At 40.3% G+C, this 22,636-nt stretch overlaps 1 protein-coding gene across 1 annotated transcript; it reads right to left on the bottom strand.

Annotated features, from left to right (window-relative positions):
• Window positions 1–225: 225 nt before the first annotated feature.
• GRP (gastrin releasing peptide) lies at window positions 226–16,954 on the bottom strand. The gene is made up of 3 exons (XM_073627929.1): window positions 16,490–16,954; window positions 9,045–9,289; window positions 226–589 (listed from the first exon to the last, which is right to left on the bottom strand). Exons 1-3 carry the CDS (start codon window positions 16,653–16,655, stop codon window positions 542–544), a joined length of 459 nt encoding a protein of 152 aa, XP_073484030.1. The 5' UTR covers window positions 16,656–16,954; the 3' UTR covers window positions 226–541.
• Window positions 16,955–22,636: the final 5,682 nt, after the last annotated feature.

The raw sequence follows: 22,636 nt of genomic DNA, 5'->3' as shown, positions 1-22,636 counted from the left end.
TACTGACAGTTAAAAAGATAATTAGTGTATCCATATACTGGCTATGAAAAGTGCCGATGGCTTCTGAACTATTCAGGTACCATCAGATGGGAGGTCAACAGCCACAGCTCAAGGAACCACTAGCAACCTCTGGAGGAACCCTAGGTTTCCTTAGAACCCTGGTTGATAATGGCTACACCACATAATAGTTTCTTTCAAAATGTTGTGATTAGTCAGAACAAGTAATTAGGCTCCACAATATTTTTATTTGTATTTTTATTGTGAATGTCAAAATATTTTGTGTCTACAAACTAAAAGGAATGAAATTGCCAGAGAGGTGTTAAAATATAATTATGTAGTCGGAAGACCCTCCTCGACCATTATTTACAGAACAGGCCAGTAAGTCCGTACTTTGGAACTATGGAGGTTGGAAAGATTGTAACAAGGGAACTTACATAATTTACATAAAATATTGTTTACATAAATAAAATCTTATTTATCCGGGACAATCAAATGCTTGTGGAATAGAAGCTTCTCCATGATATAAACTGTGCCATCAATCTCAGCTTTGTGCATTGTCCTTCATCATTTGGTACACGTAATCCAGCATCTAGATATACAGAAACAAATGTTTAGTTCTAAAGGCAAAAACAAGCTGCTGGTATGAATCAAAATTATCCAACTATCACATTCACAAGATACACCAGACCATATCACAAGACAAACTAAAATACTATTCTGGCAAATGACACAGTTGATAATGACATGTAATCTCTATAATCCAACTAGAACCTATTTCCATTCTTATTGTTACTATCATTTTGCATGGAACATAAATGGCCTAAATACGTTTACCAATGTTTTTCCTTGGACTTCTTTTTTTTTTATTTGGCATATGTCCAAAGCTGACCATTGTGTAGGAGACCATTTGGCAAAAGCTCAAAAGCAAGAAAAACATTTTTCATTGCTATGTGTGGAGGGTGGTGAAAAGTTAGAACCTCTGCCAGGTTTTTATTTCTGTTTTCCCAACGGGAAGATGGTCCCTCACTTTCTGTTGAGGTGATGGGTGTCAAACAGAACAGGAATTCAGGGAAAATCCTACTAATAGGGAAACAGACAGAGTTAACACCTGATCTAGGTTCTTACCCTTGCCTACTAAAATGTTTGGAGTTGGACATTTCCTATAGTTATCACCTGCCAAGGTGGTAGGGTGGGCGGTGTGTTCCTGCTTGACCCCTCTGCCAGGCCTACAATATTGGCCTGAAATAAGACCCATCTATTGTATGGCCTTCTCTTAGAATATAGCCAAACATGTAGTACTACATGGGACCCTTCATGGCTGACTACTTTGGCACAGTTCCTCATACCTACTTACAGTCTTTCCATGGGTTCTTAGCTGAACCCCTCATCCTTCATTTATGTTATTGTCGCCGTTTTCTTATATATTGACTATGATGACAGTTCCATTTTGTATTTGATTTTGTTACTTTATTATGATTTTTTTGCTACCTGAAATCTTAATAAAAAGATTGATCCAGAATGTATTTATTAATTACAGGTACAGTACTTATATAACACTTGCTATTTACACAGTGTTTTACATATTTATTATACCTCTACATCAGTTCCTCAAGGAGCTTACAAACTAAGTTACCTAACGCACACTCATACATATACAGTGCCTTAAAAAAGTATTCACACCCCTTGAAATTTTGTCATGTTACAACCAAAAGCGTAAATGTATTTTATTGGGATTTGATAGACCAACACAAAGTGGCACATAATTGTGAAGTGGAAGGTAAATGATAAATGGTTTTCAATTTATTTTACAAATAAATATGTGAAAAGGGTGGCGTGCATTTGTATTCAGCCCCCCTGAGTCAATACTTTGTAGAATTTTTTTCCCCTGCTGTAGCAAATTGGAGCATGCTCTGTTGGGGTTTTTTGTCTTTTTGCCTTGTAGAACCACCTTTCACTGCAATTACAGCTCCAAGTCTTTTTGGGGATGTCTCTACCAGCTTTGCACATCTAGAGAGTGACATTTTTGCCAATTCTTCTTTGCAAAATAGCCCAAGCTCTGTCAGATTGGATGGAGAGCATCTGTGAACAGCAACTTTCCAGTCTTGCCACAGATTTTCAATTGGATTTAGGTCTGGACTTTGACTGGGCCATTCTAACACATGAATATGCTTTGATCTAAACCATTCCATTGTAGCTCTGGCTGTATGTTTAGGGTCATTGTCCTGCTGGAAGGTGAACCTCCACCCCAGTCTCAAGTCTTTTGCAGACTCAACAGGTTTTCTTCTAAGATTGCCCTGTATTTGGCTCCATTCATCTTCCCATTAACTCTGACCAGCTTCTCTGTCCCTGCTGAAGAAAAGCATCCCCACAACATGATGCTGCCACCACCGTTTTTCACAGTGGGGATGGTGTGTTCAGGGTGATATGCAGTGTTAGTTTTCCGCCACACATAGAGTTTTGCTTTTAGGCCAAAAAGTAAAATTTTGGTCTCATCTGACAAGAGTACTTTCTTCCACATGTTTGTTGTGTACCCCACATGGCTTTTTGCAAATTGAAAACGGGACTTCTTTTGGCTTTCTTTCAACAATGGCTTTCTTCTTGCCACTTTTCCACAAAGGCCAGATTTGTGGAGTGCACGACTAATAGCTGTCCTGTGGACAGATTCTCCCACCTGAGCTGTGGATCTCTGCAGCTCCTCCAGATTTATCATGGGCCTCTTGGCTGCTTCTCTGATTAATACTCTCCTTGGCCTGTCAGTTTTGGTGGACAGCCATGTCTTGGTAGGTTTGCATTTGTGCCATACTCTTTCCATTTTTGGATGATGTATTAAACAGTGCTCCATGAGATGTTCAAAGCTTGGTATAGTTTTTTATAACCTAACGCTGCTTTAAACTTCTCCACAACTTTATCCCTGACCTGTCTGGTGTGTTCCTTGGCCTTCATGGTGCTGTTTGTTCATTAAGGTTCTGTAAAACACTTCTGAGGGCTTCACAGAACAGCTGTATTTATACTGAGATTAAATTACACACAGGTGGACTCTAATTATTTACTAATTAGGTGACTTCTGAAGGCAATTGGCTCCACTAGGTTTTATTTAGGGGTATCAGAGTAATGGGGCTGAAAACTAATGCACACCACATTTTTCAGATATTTATTTTTAAAATATTTGGAAAACCATTTATCATTCTCCTTCCACTTCACAATTACAGTATCTCACAAAAGTGAGTACACCCCTCACATTTTTGAAAATATTATATTCTATCTTTTCATGTGACAACACTGAAAAAATGACACTTTACTACAATGTAAAGTAGTGAGTGTACAGCTTGTATAACAGTGTAAATTTGCTGTCCCCTCAAAATAACTCAACACACAGCCATTAATGTCTAAACCGCCGGCAACAAAAGTGAGTACACCCCTAAATGTCCAAATTGGGCCAAATTAGCCATTTTCCCTCCCCGGTGTCATGTGACTCAAGTGTTACAAGATCTCAGGTGTGAATTGGGAGCAGGTGTGTTAAGTTTGGTGTTATTGCTCTCACTCTCTCATACTGGTCACTGGAAGTTCAATATGGCACCTCATGGCAAAGAACTCTCTGAGGATCTGAAAAAAAGAATTGTTGCTCTACATAAAGATGGCCTAGGCTATAAGAAGATTGCCAAGACCCTGAAACTGAGCTGCAGCACAGTGGCCAAGACCATACAGCGGTTTAACAGGAAATGTTCCACTCAGAACAGACCTCGCCATTGTCAACCAAAAAACTTGAGTGCACATGCTCAGCGTCATATCCAGAGGCTGTTTTGGGAAATAGACGTATGAGTGTTGCCAGCATTGCTGCAGAGGTTGAAGTGGTGGGGGTCAGCCTGTCAGTGCTCAGACCACATGTCGCACACTGCATCAAATTGATCTGCATGGCTGTCATCCCAGAAGGAAACCTCTTCTAAAGATGATGCACAACAAAGCCCATAAACAGTTTGCTGAAGACAAGCAGACCAAGGACACGGATTACTGGAACCATCTCCTGTGGTCTGATGAGACCAAGATAAACTTATTTGGTTCAGATGGTGTCAAGCGTCTGTGGCAGCAACCAGGTGAGGAGTACAAAGACAAAAGTGTCTTGCCTACAGTCAAGAATGGTGGTGGGAGTGTCATGGTCTGGGGCTGCATGAGTGCTGCCAGCACTGGGGAGCTACAGTTCAATGAGGGAACCATGAATGCCAACATGTACTGTGACATACTGCAGCAGAATATGATCCCCTCCCTTCGGAGACTGAGCCGCAGGGCAGTATTCTAACTTGATAACAACCCCAAACACACCTCCAAGATGACCACTGCCTTGCTAAAGAAGCTGAGGGTAAAGGTGATGGACTGGCCAAGCATGTCTCCAGACCTAAACCCTATCGAGCATCTGTGGGGCATCCTCAAACGGAAGGTGGAGGAGCGCAAGGTCTCTAACATCCACCAGCTCTGTGATGTTGTCATGGAGGAATGGAAGAGGACTCCAGTGCCAATCTGTGAAGCTCTGGTGAACGCCATGCCCAAGAGGGTTAGGGCAGTGCTGGAAAATAATGGTGCCCACACAAAATATTGACACTTTGTGCCCAATTTGGACATTTTCACTTAGGGATGTACTCACTTTTGTTGCCAGCGGTTTAGATATTAATGGCTGTGTGTTGAGTTATTTTGAGGGGACAGCAAATTTACACTGTTATACAAGCTGTACACTCACTACTTTACATTGTAACAAAGTGTAATTTCTTCAGTGTTGTCACATGAAAAGATAGAATAAAATATTTACAAAAATGTGAGGGGTGTACTCACTTTTGTGAGATAATGTATGTGTCACTTTGTGTTGGTCTATCACATAAAATACCGGGCGCCTGAATTACAGTGGCAGGTTTTTTATTTTAAGCTCCTGATTAGAGCCATAGGTTCTAATAGGCTTCAAAAAAGGTGACCCGCGAGCACCATGAATATGAATATTCAATGAATCTTCGCTTTTCTAACACTAAACCATCTCTCCGCCAATCAGGTGCTCGGCTCTGTTACCCATCACCTGATTGGCTGAAACGACAGGCGCTGTGATTGGACGCCTATCAGGCATAGCAGAGGACGGGAAGAGAGGACGGGAGAAGACATCAAAGAGCTGTCCCACCACCAACGAGACAGGGTAAGTACAGATAGTGGGCGGGGGGCACACTGGCAGCATTTGATATGGCACAGTGGCTGTGTTTGATGGGGCACAGTGGGAGCATTTGATGAGCACAGTGAGGCTGCATTTGGTGGAGCACAGTGGGAGCCTTTGGCGGGCACAGTGAGGCTGCATTTGATGGGCACAGTGGTTTCATATGATGTCACAGTGCCTGCATTCGATGCTGCACAGTGGCTGCATTTGATGGGGCTCAGTGGCTGCATAAGATGGTCACAGTGGCTGCATAAGATGGGCACAGTAGCTGTATTTGATGGGGCACAGTGGCAGCATTTGATTGCACAGTGGCAGCATTTGATGGCACAGTGGGAGCGTTTGATATGGCACAGTAGCTGCGTTTGATGGTGGCAATTGATGGGCACAGTAGCTGCATTTAATGCCACAGTGGCTGTGTTTGATGGTACAGTGGCTGCGTTTAATGGCACAGTGGCTGCGTTTGATGGTACAGTGGCAGCAATTGATGGGCACAGTGGCTGCGATTGATGGTACAGTGAGGCTGTAATTGATGGGGTTTTTTTCACAATTTTTCAGTTTGTTTGCGCTCCCCCAAAAATTTTGAGCACCAGCCGCAACTGGAGTTGTCTCCTGTCCTCTGCAGACTTCCTATATTATCTCAAAGAGTTTGTTAAACCCTTCTACTTCTTATCTTGGGAACTACAACTCAGTACCAATACTTTGGAGATAGATGTCACTGGGATGAATTGAGTAGTTTTGTAAAATGCTGTGTTTTCAGCTTACAGTAAGAAATTAAATTTCTGGCAAATCAACAGGTATTTTTCTGTACTTTTAGGGTCTTTGAAATGAACGAACACAGTTTTTTTTCTGCTGATACATAGACTGTAAAGTTAAAGTTAATGTAATGGCAAATCTTGTGTTTGGTGGCCACTATTACCTGGACAGATTAGAAAAGTGGGAAATCCAACATTTTCGAACTGTCACCAGAGTAAGAGTCGAAGATAAAACATCTTTTTTTTTTAAATCCTGACTCGGTTTGCGGTGTTGTTTTGCAAATTGAGCAGGATTGATTCAATTCAAGCCTCTGCGGTGTGCAGTACCACATTTGGCCAGAGGTGCGGGGGCACAGGTGACACTCGAAGTAGCTCGGATGCACTCAGAGCCACTCGGAAACAATCAGAAACACGCGGAAACACTCCGTTCCCAAGTGTTTCTGAGCCTCTCTGAGTGTTTCCGAGTTCATCCAAGCAGCTCCGAGCGGTTTCTGAGTGTTTCCAAGTGTATCTGGCGCTTCCCCCACCTCTGGCCACATGCGGTACTGCATACAATAGAGGTCACTGTGGAACGAATTATCGGAGTTTTCATTGACTTCTATGGGAAACTCGCTTTGATATACAAGTGCTTTGGATTACAAGCATTCTTCTGGAACTAATTATGCTCGTAATCCAAGGTACCACTGTACTTGTAAAGTTGGAGTTGTAGTAGAGAGCAAGAACCACTAAGGCAATGTCTCCTTTGTAGTGTTGACTTCTGTCCCATGGGGAGTGATACCAACTGCACTCCACCGCTTATCAGGTCTCCAGAGTGGTGCCATAAGCAGGAAAGAACAGATCTTCCGGTCAGTATGAAGCAATACACCGGGCATAATAGTATAGGGCTGCTTTCACACTGATGTGCTGCGGTTTACCCACACCGCAGGTGCAGTGTACTTGCAGCTTTCCTGTGGGTTTGTTGTGCTTAGCCATAGACTTCTATTATATCCTGCAGGTGTGGTGCACTTTATGAAAGCACACCAAATGCCTGAATGCATAAGTCTATTTTAAAGCGCAGCTAACCCAGGAAAGTCGCAAATGCACTGCACTGCACCTGGTGCAGGTAAACCGCAGCACATCAGTATGAAAGCAGCCTTATAGGGGGCTCAGAACGGTAAGGGTTCATTTAAGTAAACAACTCTGCAAAACAACTCTGCAAAAGTAGGCAACTCTGCAAATGCTCTGCAACCTTGTACAGTACAGCAAAGAAGGAGTTAAAGCAGGCAGCGTTGTGTTGCTTTCTCACCACCTGCTTTCACCCCTTGGACCCCGCAGAATCATGCAGTTGTGGGGCACTTGCAGAGTGGCCCCATTTACTTAAATGGCGATTTTCAGGCGGTTTCACCCACCAAAGGGGGCATCTGTGCACCTTTGGCTGCTGCCTCAGCAGCTAAAGGGGGTAGGGATTAGGAAGGTACACTCAACTGCAGGGATTTACCACCCCCCAAATTTATGTGTGAATGAGCCCTAAGGGTTCCGCTGCAGAATGCAACTAAGGGCTCATTAACAAGTGCAGCAGGCACTGCTGCTCCTCTGAAAAGGGATCCGAGTGTGTTTGACAGGTGGTGAGGAGGCGATATGTTGCCTCCTCACCGCCTGATTTAAAACCATGATTGCCGTGCAATGCATATGATTGTGACACGATAGCATGACAATTAGAGGTTTACATCAGGTGTGAGGAGGCGACACTGTGCCCGGTGTTCTTTGACTTCTCCCATGTTGTTCAGCTAGATCTCCACCTCTTTAAGGTTGCCTACCCCTGCTTTAAAGTATAACTAAAAGCAAAACTTTTTTATAGTTTTAGGTAGAGTGGAGAGGGATTACAACAACTATTAGGTTTTTATTATTGTCTGTGCCATTATTAGGGAGATTCACCCTCTCTATTTGTCTTGTTTGTCATTATCATTGAAAGTGAATGTAAAAGAAAACCTAAAATGTTGGGTTGTCCCCAGAAAAGTAATAGAGGGGAAATCTTCCAATGGGGATACTAGTCCTGGAGACCTGGGGTCCACAAGGAATTCCCTTAATTTGCAGGGTTTTACACTCACTACCTGTTTGGCTATGGGACAGGAAGTGAAAGAAAATCTCTGCAATGAGACACAGATGGCAAAATAAAAAAATCTGACAGGGGTTATAACTAGGGTTGTACCGATACCACTTTTTTAAGACCGAGCACAAGTACCGAAAGTACTTTTTCAAGTACTCGCCGATACCGATTACCTTTTTTTTAATGTCATGTGACAGTTAGACTGATGGGCACTGATAGGTGGCACTGACTGATGGCTGGCACTGACTGATGGGCACTGATAGATGGCACTGACTGATGGGCAATTATATGTGGCACTGATAGATGGCACTGACAGGTGGCTGGCACTGATGGCTGGCACTGATAGGTAGCACTTATGGGCACTGACAGGTGGATGGCACTGATAGGTGGCACTTATGGGCGCTAATAGATGGAACTGACAGGTGGCTGGCACTGATAGATGGCACTGATAGGCGGCACTTATGGGCACTGATAGATAGCACTGACAGGCACTGACAGATGGCACTGATAGGTGGCACTTATGGGCACTAATGGGCAGGCACTGAAATGCAGCAATAAATTACATGAGAGGAAAGGATTTATTTTGCAATGCTATGCATCTTGGTACACCTTGCACTCAGCCACAGTAAGCAGCACCGGACATCTTGTTACACTATATGAGCTGGGTGTCACAAGATGTCCGCTGCTGGCTTATTGCAGCCGAGTGTAGGGTGTACCAAGATGGGCATCGAAATGTTCAACCGCTGACTGTGCTGACTCTGCCCGCCCTCTCTGCCTGCTGACTTCCGGTTGCATGCAGCCTCTGACTCCGCCCTCCTCTCCCAGGTATCAGAACAGGCATTGGGAGCATCTGTGTGAGTACAAGTACTCACACAAATGCTCCGTATCGGTCCCAATACCGATACTAGTATCGGTTTTGGGACAACCCTAGTTATAACCCTCCCTTACTCTATCCAAAATGAAAAAAAAAATGTTGCCTATAGCTCTACTCTATAAGTCATATATACATAGAAACATTCACCTCTTTGTAGTTAACGTTGTCTTCGGAATCATAGCTCTTCTTGTTATAAGGGTTCACATCTCTCATTGGCTGGGAAATTCTGTTGTCACTTGACTCTATCATTCTTAATAAAGTTATGAGTGCTTCTTTCCACTGAGCTCCATTCATTGGCTTATCCCCTTCCAAGTACCCAGTTGCTGAAGCCCTCTCCCCTCCATCATACAGATATGGATATTCCTCTATACTCTTTTTGCCCATTAAGTGCCCTGGGGAAGAAAAAAGATGCCATATAAGAAAAATAAAACTGTAAACATTTGATGATAACACCCTGAATTTATATGTTAGGTAATATAAAATATTTCATTCAACTGTAGTTCAGCTCTATTCCAATTGGAGATTTCAGTTTGGCGTGATTGCTAGAAAGGTGAAATGTAATGCTTCTAATGTCTTTCTGGGAGTTTCCCCACCCGAAGTTAAACCCAACTTCTGCACCATTACACAACCAAATGATTGCATCTTAGAAAGCTTCCCTATAATGCAGAATAAATACATTATTATGGTACCTTGCCATAGGAGTCTCCAAGAGATGTAACAATTCATTAGGTCATTCATTTAAGGCTGGCCATACATTTAACATTTACAATAAACTTTCCTTTAGATTTACCAAAACCATATAATATGAGGTCAAACCTGTATACTTTAAATTGATATGCAATCAGACAGGCCCTTGCACTACATAGTTGAAGGTAAATCTAAAGGAAATTGAATAAGAAAATTGTATAATGTATGGCCAGCCTAAGTGCTGACTGTCGCTTATAGGTGGAATTGGGACAAAACTGAAAGCTCATTGCGCTATCTAGTTTCTGCACATTTCAGAAGACTTTGCTTAGTGCAATGTCTTGGTATATTGGGTGCAACTATCTATGTGTTGCAGGGACATGCAGTCAGGGGAGGCAGGTGCCATCAACATAAAAACGAAAAACAAAAAAAAAGATCAAAGTTCGAGGTATGTAGCTCGGTGACCTTGGATCACAGAGACATAGCTGAAGTCCTACCACACCACTGGTCAAAATTTGGGGCTCCTATCATCTACGGTTCTGGAGATACGTGGTTCCTAGTGCAGCCTGTCAGAAGCTAAAAAAAAAGTGGGCAGTTTAAATACAAGCTGGCACACTGTTTGCAGCAGACTGAGTGGAGGAGCTCACAGTGCCTCTCCTCACTTCTTGTCAGAGGAACTGAGCTCAATGGACAGCTTGGAGTCTTGGACCAATGGTAAAGTACCACTGGCCTCAGCTGTAGAATAAAAATGCTGCAGTGGAGGCACGCCTCTCACTGCAGTGTCATAGAAGGGGCATGTGTCTAAAAGACAAATGTTCCCTTCCATTCCAGCCCTCTTAACTACAAGAAAAAAACATGGGTTTATGTGTATGACCCATGTTTACCCACAATCCCATGTTTTTCTCATACAGTTAAGAGGGAGAATAAGAATCTTCTGCTGTTGAAAAGGTATTGTTATAATCAACCTAAATCAATCATTTATATGCTATCAGTTATAAGATAATAATTTATTATTTATCTATTTACCGTGAAATTACTGGTTGGAAGTTATAACTTCAAACTTCAGTAATTTGTCCGTTAAGCCACCTGCTTGAGTACAGATTTTTGAAAATATAGTAAATTACCTTAAAAATAATATATAATAATTATTTGTATATTACTTACTTATTACTTACAGTTTAGTTGCCTTTAATAAATCAACCCACATTGATTCATGGCCAGTGAGATGGTAAACCTTATCATATTAATTCCATTATATGTTGCCATCATGGGTATTGCTTAAAATATAAATACTATGAACTAAGTAAACATACACATATATTTTTTTTCCAGAGTCTCCTTTCTTCTAACATTCTACTTTTAAAAGTAAAGGTAAATGCTGATTTTAAAACTGAAAACAGAATCCTACTTGTTTAAAATAGTCTGGTAAAAACACCCAGCCGAAGTAACTGAGGCCCGGTTCACACTGATGCGAGTTCATAACGAATGCGATGCGTCAAAAACACTTTAAATTTGCATGTCATCCCTAAAGTCATTGTTTTCAATGACGGTCGTTCACATACATGCATTGCGATTCCTCAACGAATGCGATGCGATAAAAAAAGGGTCTTGTGCGAGTTTACTGCATTGTGTTGCGAATTTAGTCTCCATAGACATCAATGTAAATCGTTCTTGAATTGCATTGATGGTTCACATGTGTGCGAATTCGTCACCTCCAGCTCCTCCTCCATACTCTCCACACACTCCACAAAAAACAGGAAGAGAACAGGAAGTTTGGGTTCCATTGACCAGACAGAAATCGCAGTCACCTCCCAAAATGACAACTCATTCCAGTAGAATCGCAGTAAATTCGCAACAAACACGTAATGAATTCGCAACAAGATTTGCAACGCAATAGGGTCAAAATCGCGCTAAATTCACAACGCATCAGTGTGAACCAGGCCTTAATGTAGGGGACATAATGATTTTGCACACAGCTGATTTTGTGTTAAAAAATCCCAAATAAGCTTCCATTAACCTATATGATTTCTACAGAGCCACTTGAAATACAAACACCACATCTATATCCACTCAAGTGCAATTATTGTATATAAGTTGCTACATATCCTGAATTTGTTTATATACTATTACATATTAGCCCTTATGTTATGGGACAGTTTTATTAGATATTGTGTTAATTTCAAAGTACCAGTACCCACAGTAGCTATTTTAATATATGTTTTAAAAGTCATAAAATGAGATGCAATAATGCCCAAATGTAGCTTTTGGCTTACATCTGACATTAAAAACATGATCGTGTTTTGTTTTATCAATGTGGGGGAGATTTACTAAAATTGGTGCACACAAGAATGTGGTGCAGCTGTGAATAATAACCAATCAGCTTCCAGGTTTTATTGTCAAAGCTTAATTGAACAAGCTGAAGTTACAAGCTGATTGGTTACTATGCACTGCTGCATCAGTGAACCAGTTTAAGTAAATCTACCCCTTAGAATATATACATCTTTTTCGATGATTTTTTTTGTTTTATTTATATTTCAAATATGTTAGGGTGAATTCAAACTATTTACTTTCACATGAGAGAATTCCAAAGTCGATGCTGAAAACTGAGATATCTATGCCGACATTTCTGGTATTGTTTTTCCTTCTGTATTGTGGGTTTTTCCTGTTTTTTGTGGGGTTTTTTTGTTTGTTTAACCTTTTTTTTTTTGCATTAACTTGCTAAGCTTATGAGGACTTTAGAAGCCCCTCTGTAGTAGGGGTACAGGTAAGGAAGTACTGACCTCACCATGCTTCAATTTTTCACCCAATATTTACTAGACTAATTATTACTATTTGTAATATTTGTTTTTATTTTATGTTACTTTATATCAGTGTGTGAAGTGTTATGTAACAATGGAAAATATACGAGAAGCATTAAAACTCAGTTTTCTTCTATATTATTCGGTGTATTACTAAGTATCCAGTAGAAATCAGAGCTCAGCTATCCTTGCAATATATCAATACAACAACTGCAAGGTAACCAGCAATAACCGGAATGTCAACCGTAATAATGAAGGGAACCCGTTAATAAGCTTTACGAACTTTTTGCTACATTACAGAACAGCCTGATTGGGAATCTCCAGGTATACATGTACGCCTGAAACAGGAATGTTTGTATTGCAGTTAAAAAAAAATCTGAACGCAATATGCAATTGCTTCATAAGAACCTTCAATGTCATCGTATTCCCTCCTATACAATCTATAGTAAAGGCAGCGATAATATAGTATATAATATACTGCAGAGCAGATCTGCACAATCCCAGGAAGGGGCTAGGAAAGTCAGTCTTCCACAGTCTGTATTGCTGAGCATAATATATTATTTATCATCCTTTCGTGTCATTGCTTATGCCCTGATCTGTTTGCCTTTGCCTCATTCTGCCAGCTGAATTCCGTTTCATTTGGAAGTTTCGTTTCAATTATACCTATGTCACAAATCTGTACAGGACTCGCCTCGCAATGCAATAAAATTATCACTGTATTCATAGTGATCTTTTTTAATTTTTTTAATAGTGATTTTAGTTAATAGTGATCTTATTCCTCTCAGGGTATCGGGTGCCAATGAAAAAAAAATATGCCAGTGCTGTTAAATTATTGTAAAGTAAGAATTTAGCAAGTGGTATTCACAATCGATATATTAATAAATATAATACATAAATAATAAATGTATATTATTAGTATTGACAGGGCAGGCATATTAGTTATGGAGCGCTACAGATTCTGCACAGAGTGTGAATAGGGCACTTATTTCATTACTTGCTGGTTAGTTGGATTCCAGCCTTACCTTCCTTTCCTGAAAGGTCTAACACTTCCTCTGACTTACAAAATAATATGTTTTTAAAGGTATATATATATATATATATATATATATATATATATATATATATATATATATATATATATATTTAAATAATATAAATATTATATAATATATATTCATATAAATAATACTTATAATAATGATAATAAAAATAATAACAATAAAAATGCTAATAATAATAATAATAATAATAATAATAATAATAATTATTATTATTATTATTATTATTATTATTATTATTATTATTATTATTATGAAGAAGAAGAATGAATCCCACCCCAAAATATCTCACAAATCACATGCTTACTTATATCCTTCCATGGATTTACAGGCGAATGCGGCCAATACAAGGCTAAATGATGGTATTGTCCTCTCCATAGTGAATGTCCCAGAATGTAAGCAAATAGTTTCGGAGCCCAATATTATTTTTGGCATTGTGGAAGCTGGAAGACATCATTGTGGGGAAACCGTGTCATCCGAGGCTTTAGGTAATTTAAAAAAAACCCTATGGCCACCCAACCAAACAATAAATATTAGTTTTGGGTAGAATTGCCCTTACAGAAGATTCTAATTTTGCAAAAAAAAAAAATGTTTTAGTGCAAATCTAGCTAAAGATTAGTACAGTCCTGTGCGATAGAAATATTGTATGATGAGTGTCAGGGTAATCGTTTGTTATTCATATCTAATTTTATTTGAACATAACTTATATACATAATGAACAATATTATTTGTCATAAACGACATTTTTTACATGGCAGTGCACGTTTTAGAGCAGTGCAGTATCCTGTTTTCTATTTAGTCCGATTTAATTAATAATAAAAAAATAACCCAATAGTATGTGCTTTGTACTTACCCTAATACAAAAAAAAAAAAAAAAAACTCTACTTCATACTAACCAATCAGAAACGACCTCTCTACTGACTGACTGGGAATACACTTAAATTGAATGGCTGCTGTGCTGTGTACATTATCATTATTGAATCATCTTTAATCTGGAATTTATTGGTACAGTGCAATGAAAACGGCATGCTGGGATTTGTGGTCCTATGACAGGCAAATGTTTGCTTTCAATGATAAAAGATCAGCTTGGCACACCTTGAAGCATGCTGGTGTAGCAGTGTTATGGTGGGCACACATGCCACCACAAGTGCTGGGTCAATAATGCTGATAGACTTTGGACAACAGATCCCAGGATCCTGCTGCAGAGTATAGAATGACCTCCAGTGTAAAGATGCAGAGTAGGAAGCCACTCTACACAGCAAGGTCACCAGCTAAACAACTGACAGACATAATAGTCAATTAGGCATGCTAAAAATAGGAGCAACATAAATAAATAAAAATCCTCATGGAACTGTGTCTTCTCCAGCTGGAACTTAATCATAATTTTACATAGCCACAATGTGAGCAATATATCTAATTCTAAAATTGAGCTTATTATACGGCTGCGATTCTGCATAATAAATGTGTACTACATAGCTTTCAACGGTTTAAAGTAATAGGCAGGAACACAGGAGACGGTCTAAGAATGTCATTTTCAATGTGGTCTAAGGATGGCCATACACTGTACAACCTGATTGTACAGTCTCTTTATAATTTGCTTTATGGTGGCCATGTATGTAACAATCTGATCAAATGATTCTTTACAGAATCACATTAATAAAATATCAATAAGATGCATTGGGGTTTATTTACTAAAACTGAAGAGTGCAAAATCTGGTGCAACTCCAACCAATCAGCTTCTAGGTTTCATTGCCATAGCTTAACTAAACAAGCTGAAGTTAAAAGCTGATTGGGCGGCACAGTGGTGTAGTGGGTAGCACTCTCACCTAGCAAGCGACTGGTACCCACTGGTTCGAATCCCAACCACATGTTCTCCCTGTGCCTGCGTGGGTTTCCTCCGGGTACTCCAGTTTCCTCCCACACTCCAAAGACATGCTGGTAGGTTAATTTGATCCTGTCTAAAATTGTCCCTAGTATATGAATGTGAGTTAGGGACCTTAGAGTGTAAGCTCCTTGAGGGTAGGGACTGCTGTGAATGTACATGTATATGTAAAGCGCTGCGTAAATTGACGGTGCTATATAAGTAAGTAAATAAATGATTGGCTACCATGCACAGCTGCACCAGTTTTAGTAAATCTACCCCATACCCTACTGTCATTCATCAATTTCAAACAAAATGGATTGATTCACAATTATGGCGATCAATCTCAATAGGTCTAGTACATTTTGCCTGCTTTGCTTTCCATTTCCAGGGACTATGGCAAAACCCTGGGCTGTCCCTGAAAATCTGGGAAAGGTAGGCACTAAGGCTTACAATCTAAATGTAAAATCTTTAGACCTACCATCAATTATGTAGTGCAACGGCCTTCCTGATTTGATACTAATTGAATTGGTTGTTCATGCTTTTCTTTATATAGTATAGTTTTGGTAACTCTTAGGGCTTGTTCACATTTATGACTGTGGGTCAGTAAAAGTGGGCAGTTGAGCCACGTTTTTTCTCCCCACCGACCACTCCCTTTCAAATCAACACAGCAGCTGAAAGAGGTTGCAAAAAGTATACCCCTGTAATATTTAGTGGACAATAATGCTGCTGAATATGACCCATTGAAGTGAATAGGTCTGTACTACAACTGTGTGCAATGAACATGGTTGGAGTGTGGTGGTGCTAGCTTTTATGGGTTAAAACACATAATTTCCCAGCTGCCTGTCAGCCACCCTCTGAAAAGCAATCCATTGTGGATCCCTTTTTCAGAGGGGTGGCAAGAGCTGTTGCTTATGCAAACGAGCCCTCAAGGAGATGCTACGGAGATTGTACAATCAGATTGTACAGTGTATGGCCAGCTTAAGGCTAAAAAAGGCAGCCAATGACACAGCTGTCTAGTAGTAGTTAGTCACACTCAACTGAACTTGTTCTGTAATCAGCACTGAACAAGTCCAGTTGAATGTGACTTACCACTATTAGATATACATGATCTGGATAAATGAAAACCTTTAAAGACAGCCCCAAATACCTTCACCAGGGAGCTATTAAAATAGAAGAAATTGCACTTACCTACAGCCCAGTGGCTACCCCTGGGGGACATTTTGGAGAGAGTGGCTGGGTCAGGGTGCTGTTGGGAAGGAGCAGCCTCTGAATGGACCTTGAAGAGGATGAGAGTGCAGAGGATGAGAGAGAATAGGGTGCGATATCTCCAGAAGACCAGAACGCTTTCCATCATGGAACTCTATGGGTGGGAGCTGTCCAAGGTGCTGAACAGGAGGGCTGGTACTAGGTGCTGTCTATGGTGCTGAAGATGAGAGCTGAGCTGTCTATGGTGCTGAAGATGAGAGCTGAGCTGTCTATGGTGCTGAAGATGAGAGCTGAGCTGTCTATGGTGCTGAAGATGTGAACAGGCGTTGTCAGTGGTCTATGGGAGGTTAGACTGGGAGTGTGGGCAGCCTTCTTCCTCCCTGGATCCTGTGCAACTTTTCTACCTCCTCCTCTACCAGCAGCATTTATAAGTGAAGGAGGGATGTCTGTTGTCAGAATTTATCAGACTGGCACCTCCTCCACAAGTACCTTCCTGACCTCACCCAGCCATTGACCTGGTATCCACCAACACTCTGTCTGAGTCATGTATGCAAATATCACCTAAAGTTCTTGTCAATCAAATCTCATTGCTGTTTGTTTCCAGTAATAAATCTTCCTCTTTCCCATTACAGTGTGTTAATTCTCACACCTTTCAGCAAATCTTCATCACCAGTGTTTGCGCAGTGTGAGTAAAATCAGCTCAACAGTACATGAATGAGGAGACAGTTGACAAGTGACACTATAGATACATGACATTTTATAATTAAATTAGTCCAGCTGACTTGCAAGACTCCCATATAGCGTGTAGCGAGTTCTTATCTCTACGCACATTCTTCATTCTGCTTATTGCCAGAGCCAAATGTCAGGTATGTCAATATTTCTACAATGTAAAATTGCTTCTGTAGAGCACTCTGCAGAAAGGTGCTAATAAAACACTTGATGTTGGTAGGGATTTGTTAAGAGCTGTTTCATAAGAGGTGAAACCTAAGAGCAGTTTTATATAGTTATTATATGTATTGATGCAGTAACAACAGCATTTTACATATTGTACATTCACATCAGTTTCTGAACTCAAGAGCTTATAATTTGCGATTTCTACTTCACCTTAGAGATGAGTTGAATTGCCCTGGGTTAGGTTCAGCGAACTCCAGAGTAGTTCGGATGCCAAACTCTAACTCCACTGAAATCAATGGGAGTCAAATCAAAAATTCCCATTTTTTGGGCTAACAGACAAAGGGCTGTAAAAAAAAATAAAAAATAAAAAAAAGCATGGAGGAGCAGGCATTGACCTGGGGAACATGTACCAATGCAAAGAAACATTTTTTTGACAACATATCATTCTACCAGAAGCAGTGATTCGTTTTTTTGTTTTTTTTTGTTAAAGAATTTACTAAGGAACAATGGTTTTAAATTGCCAGCAAATGACATTTTAAAAAATAAATAAAATTGGTACAGACCCCTCCAAAGGACCCTCAGAGTACAAAATGGTCGACTCATTTGCTGATAATTCAAACTGCACTTTTTTTTTGTTGTAAATGTCACTTTTGCTGGAGCACATCCTACAGCAAGAATGAAAAACATTTTAGAGTCTGGTATGGATTTTATAGGGGCTACCCCACACAAAAAAGGTCCCTCAGGAAATCTATACCAGACTCCTTTACTCTGGTGTGAATTTTAATTCCCCCTCTCACCCCCCCCTCAAAAAAAATGCATGAAGTCCCAATAAAAATCCATACATCAATATCCAAACTCTTAATCTGAACATGCAGCCTGGCTGGCCAGAAAAGAGGAGGGGACAAGCATGCACCTCCCCTCCCGTACCATACCAGGCCACATGGGGGACAAGGCTCCCTTCTCCACAACCATGGCCTTGTGGTTGTGGCAGTCTGTGGGGCTTATCGGAATTCGGACACCTTTTAAAAATAAGGGGGCCCCCCAGATACACCTTCCCCTCCGTGAATGAGTAAGAGGTGCTATATATAGTACCCCTATTCATTCACCAAAAAATAATGTAACCTATAAATAAAGATACCTAAAAATTTTACAAGTCCTCCCTGAGCTGTCCATGGCCATGGCCATATTTGGTTAATATAATCGTCCAAATATGGCCAGTGACTAAGTGGCAGGGGATTCTCATCCATGTAAGCCAATATGCTGGTGACATCAGCATATGCTAGGGATGCATTGACATTGGGAAGCTGTCATTAATAGAATCAGTAAAAATACCTCTTTCATGTATGATGCTCACCTCCTTCCAAGTGGGGGTCCAAAACGGCGAACCTAAATTCGGACCAAACTATTGGCTCATACCTACTTCCTATGCATATATACTAGGGCAAATTTAGATTGACACCAATAGTATGTATTCAGAGTGTGGGATGAAACCCCTACAGAGCCAGGATGAACTCCTTTCAGATAGTTTCCTGGTTGAAATTTGAACCAAGGACTCTAGTGCTGCATAACAGGAGTGCTAACCACTAAGCCACTGTGTAGTTAAAGTATATACATGGTGAACATATAAAATCATGTATTAATTTTCACACTGCATTTGAATTATTTGCAGCCTAGTCCTATTAATATGAATGATCTTAAAGTTTGTAGACTTTGTGAAGTTCCCCACACATTTACTTCACTACATTCCGTGACATGTAGTTACTATGCTCTGTGAGTAGTGACTGCTGTGTCACACATTTCACAGAGCCTGCCTTCCGAACAACAGAGGTGCTGAGAGGAGGAGTTTCAGGAGGGGGTGTCAGTAAAGGAATTACCACTGCAGGCAGCAAGGTACCATGGGATATATAGTCCATAGAAATGGAAAATAAACAGCAGAGGAGAAGCTGCAAAGCATGCATGGAATTACAGGGAATACATACTTACATAGTTACATACTTAGTCAGGTTGAAAAAAGCACTAATCCATGTAGTTCAACCAATAAAAAAAACACACACACATATAGAAAACCTCCATGCACACAATCCAAAACAACAGTTGAGTTGATCCAGAAGAAAGGAACGCACCCCCCCCCCCAAAAAAAAAGCATGATCCAATTTACCTCAGGGGGGAAAAATTCCTTCCTGTTGCCTGGGATCAACCATCTCTGTCATTGAAAGGAATAGTGCCCCATCATTGGTGTCAGTGGGAGGAATAGTGCCACCCCAATGATTAAGCTCTGAGGAGTAGAGCGGAATGCGTTGGGGGCGTGGCCTGGTTGGAGCCCAGCCTTAGGTTGCTATACACCACGGATTGATGGGATTGTCCTAATGTGAAGCCATAGGGAGATTTTCTTCTGTACTTTGGGAGGAATAGTGTAATGTTGTTGTCATTGATAGGAATAGTGGCCTATCATTGGTGTTAGTGGGAAGAATAGTGATCCAAAGACCAGATAAAAGCAAGCAAAGGGACACATTCGGCCCCTCAGGGAAGCAGCTACTCAAGCATGATCTGTGCTTGATTAGCTGCTTTGGAGGGAAGAAAAGACATTGGAGGTCTAATAGACGCTTTTTGTCTCCATAAAGGGTACCTATCACCTACCCAAAGCTATCACATACAGGGCTTGTTAGCCCCCTTGAGATAGCAAAAATTGTAATTGAAAAAAAAAAAAGTAAAAAAACGAATGAAAAAAAATTACAAATAATAAAAAACTGTAAAAGCACCACCTTCCTCCCCACACATACAGGCAAAAGTAAACATGAATGTAGGTCCTGCATGTGTATATAGGCAGTGATTGCACCACACATGAGGTATTGCCACGAACACCAGAATGAGAGCAATAATTCTAGGATCATCATTCGCAATTAACTCTACAATAACCTGTAAAGGTTTTTAAAACACACCCTATAAAAAAATATTTAAGGTTAGCCATAGCTTGGAATATTATTGGGTCAGCACTGATTTTTTTTCACCTTTGTGGATATATTTTGATTATGAAGTAGCAGCAGTGATTAGTATTATACATATTGGTTTTAAGAATATTATTAATTCAGAGCGCTGTGAATTTTTGTATTTATTATATTGTGTTTGTGTGCATTCAAATTCATTTTAGTGTATTTTTAACTGAACATTTGTGTTTGATAAACAGCTGCACAACATCTGTTTATTGTGTAACATAAGAGATTTCAACAGCCGCCATTTTTTTCTCCAGGACCTCAGCTTTCAAAAAATATATATAACACTTGGGGATTCTAAGTAATTTTCTAACAAAAATGCTGGTTTTAACATGTGTGAAAAATTAAAAAATTGCCCTGGGCAGCAGCGGTACAGTGGTTAATGTACTCGGATTAGTTAAGGATGATTGGGTTTTATGAACTTCTGCACTTTGCACATTAGTTTTGCTTATTTTAACACTCATTTACTAAAAGGGGAATTAGTGTTTATATATACTATATTGTCAAAAGTATTGGGATGCCTGGGTTTACACGCACATGAACTTGGAGGAACTTGACTGACCTGCACAGAGTCCTGACCTCAACCCGATAGAACACGTTTTGGATGAATTAAAGCGGAGACTGCGAGCCAGGCCTTCTCATCCAACATCAGTGCCTGGCCTCACAAATGCGCATCTGGTCAAACATTCCCATAGACACATTTCTAAACCTTGTGGACGGCCTTCCCAGAAGAGTTGAAGCTGTTATAGCTGCAAAGGGTGGGACAACTCAATATTGAACCCTACGTACTAAGGCAGGCATCCCAATACTTTTGGTAATATAGTGTGTATATATATATATATATATATATATATATATATATATATATATCTCACAAAAGTAAGTACACCCCTCACATTTTGTAAATATTTTATTATATCTTTTCATGTGACAACACTGAAGAAATGACACTTTGCTACAAGGTAAAGTAGTGAGTGTACAGAAAGTAAGGGAGGAGGGGATAACAATCCCCAGGACTTTCACGGTGTTGTAGATAGAAAAAGTGTGAAAACACGATTACACAGTCAATAAAATTAATTATTTTATTACAAAGATAAAAAACATGAATTAAATTAAACCATCCATATCACGAATTGTATGTTCCATTGAAAGGCACATATACAAACACCACCACTCAACATCGATGACATCTTTTTTGTCTGGACAGGAACCAGGGACAACCTTCTTGTATTTTTGGACAACCTTAAGAGTAACCACTACAATCTAAAATTCACTTTTGAATTAAATCAGCAGAAATGGACCTTTTTTGGACATCCAAATACTGGTCCACAATGATGGCAGCATTGGATCAACCCTTTTCTGCAAACCTTCTGCGGAAAATTCTTTGCTCCATGCTGCCAGTTCTCATCCTGCTTCCCTTATAGCCAGTGTGCCAAATGGGCAATACTTGAGACTCAAACGCAACTGCATTTTGAAAAGGAAGCAAAAGCGTTACAGTTACGCCTAAAACAACGTGGATACAGTAGTAAATGTCTCAAAAAGGCTTACATCAGGGCCAAAAATAAAAATAGAATGTCTTTAATACATGATCCTAAACCTGTCAAATCTGACCCAGGAGTCTGGCTGATTACTCGTTTCTCGGGTCAGCACCATCAGGTGCGTGACATTATGCGAAAACATTGGTATCTCCTGATGGGAGATGACAATGTTTCAAAACATCTTAAGAAATACCCAGAGATCACCTTTAGAAGATCCCGATCCCTTATGCCACGTACACACGACCGGTTTTGCCGTCGGAATAAACTCTGAAGGTTTCTCCGACGGAACTCCGACGGAATTCTGCTCAAGCGGTCTTGCATACACGCGATCACACCAAATTCCGACCGTCCAGAACGAGATGACGTACAGCACGTACGACGGGACTAGAAAAAGGAAGTTCAATAGCCAGTAGCCAATAGCTTCTGTCTCGTACTTGGTTCAGAGCATGCGTCATTTTTGGTCCGTCGGAACAGCATACAGTCGAGCAGTTTTCCCGATAGGAATTGGTTCCGTCAGAAACATTTAGAACATGTTCCATTTCTAGGTCCATCAAAATTTTTGAAAAAAAAAAGTCCGATGAGGCATACATACGATCGGAATAGACGATGAAAAGCTTCCGTCTGACTTTTTCTGTCGGACATTCCGCTCGTGTGTACACGGCTTTAGGGATAACTTTGTACATAGTCACTACACCTCCCAGACAGGA

Source organism: Aquarana catesbeiana, linkage group LG01, assembly GCF_042186555.1.
Source record: "Aquarana catesbeiana isolate 2022-GZ linkage group LG01, ASM4218655v1, whole genome shotgun sequence".
Classification (NCBI taxonomy): Eukaryota; Metazoa; Chordata; class Amphibia; order Anura; family Ranidae; genus Aquarana; species Aquarana catesbeiana.
This window is presented reverse-complemented; position numbering and strand designations above follow the sequence as displayed.

Excerpts from the sequence above, each read along its gene's own strand:
- GRP (XM_073627929.1), bottom strand. The coding sequence starts at position 16,655 with ATGATGGAAAGCGTTCTGGTCTTCTGGAGATATCGCACCCTATTCTCT. Across the intron at positions 9,290-16,489 it reads GGGTAGCCACTGGGCTGTAG|GGCACTTAATGGGCAAAAAG; the intron begins GTAAGTGCAATT and ends TTTCTTCCCCAG. Across the intron at positions 590-9,044 it reads ACAACGTTAACTACAAAGAG|ATGCTGGATTACGTGTACCA; the intron begins GTGAATGTTTCT and ends CTGTATATCTAG.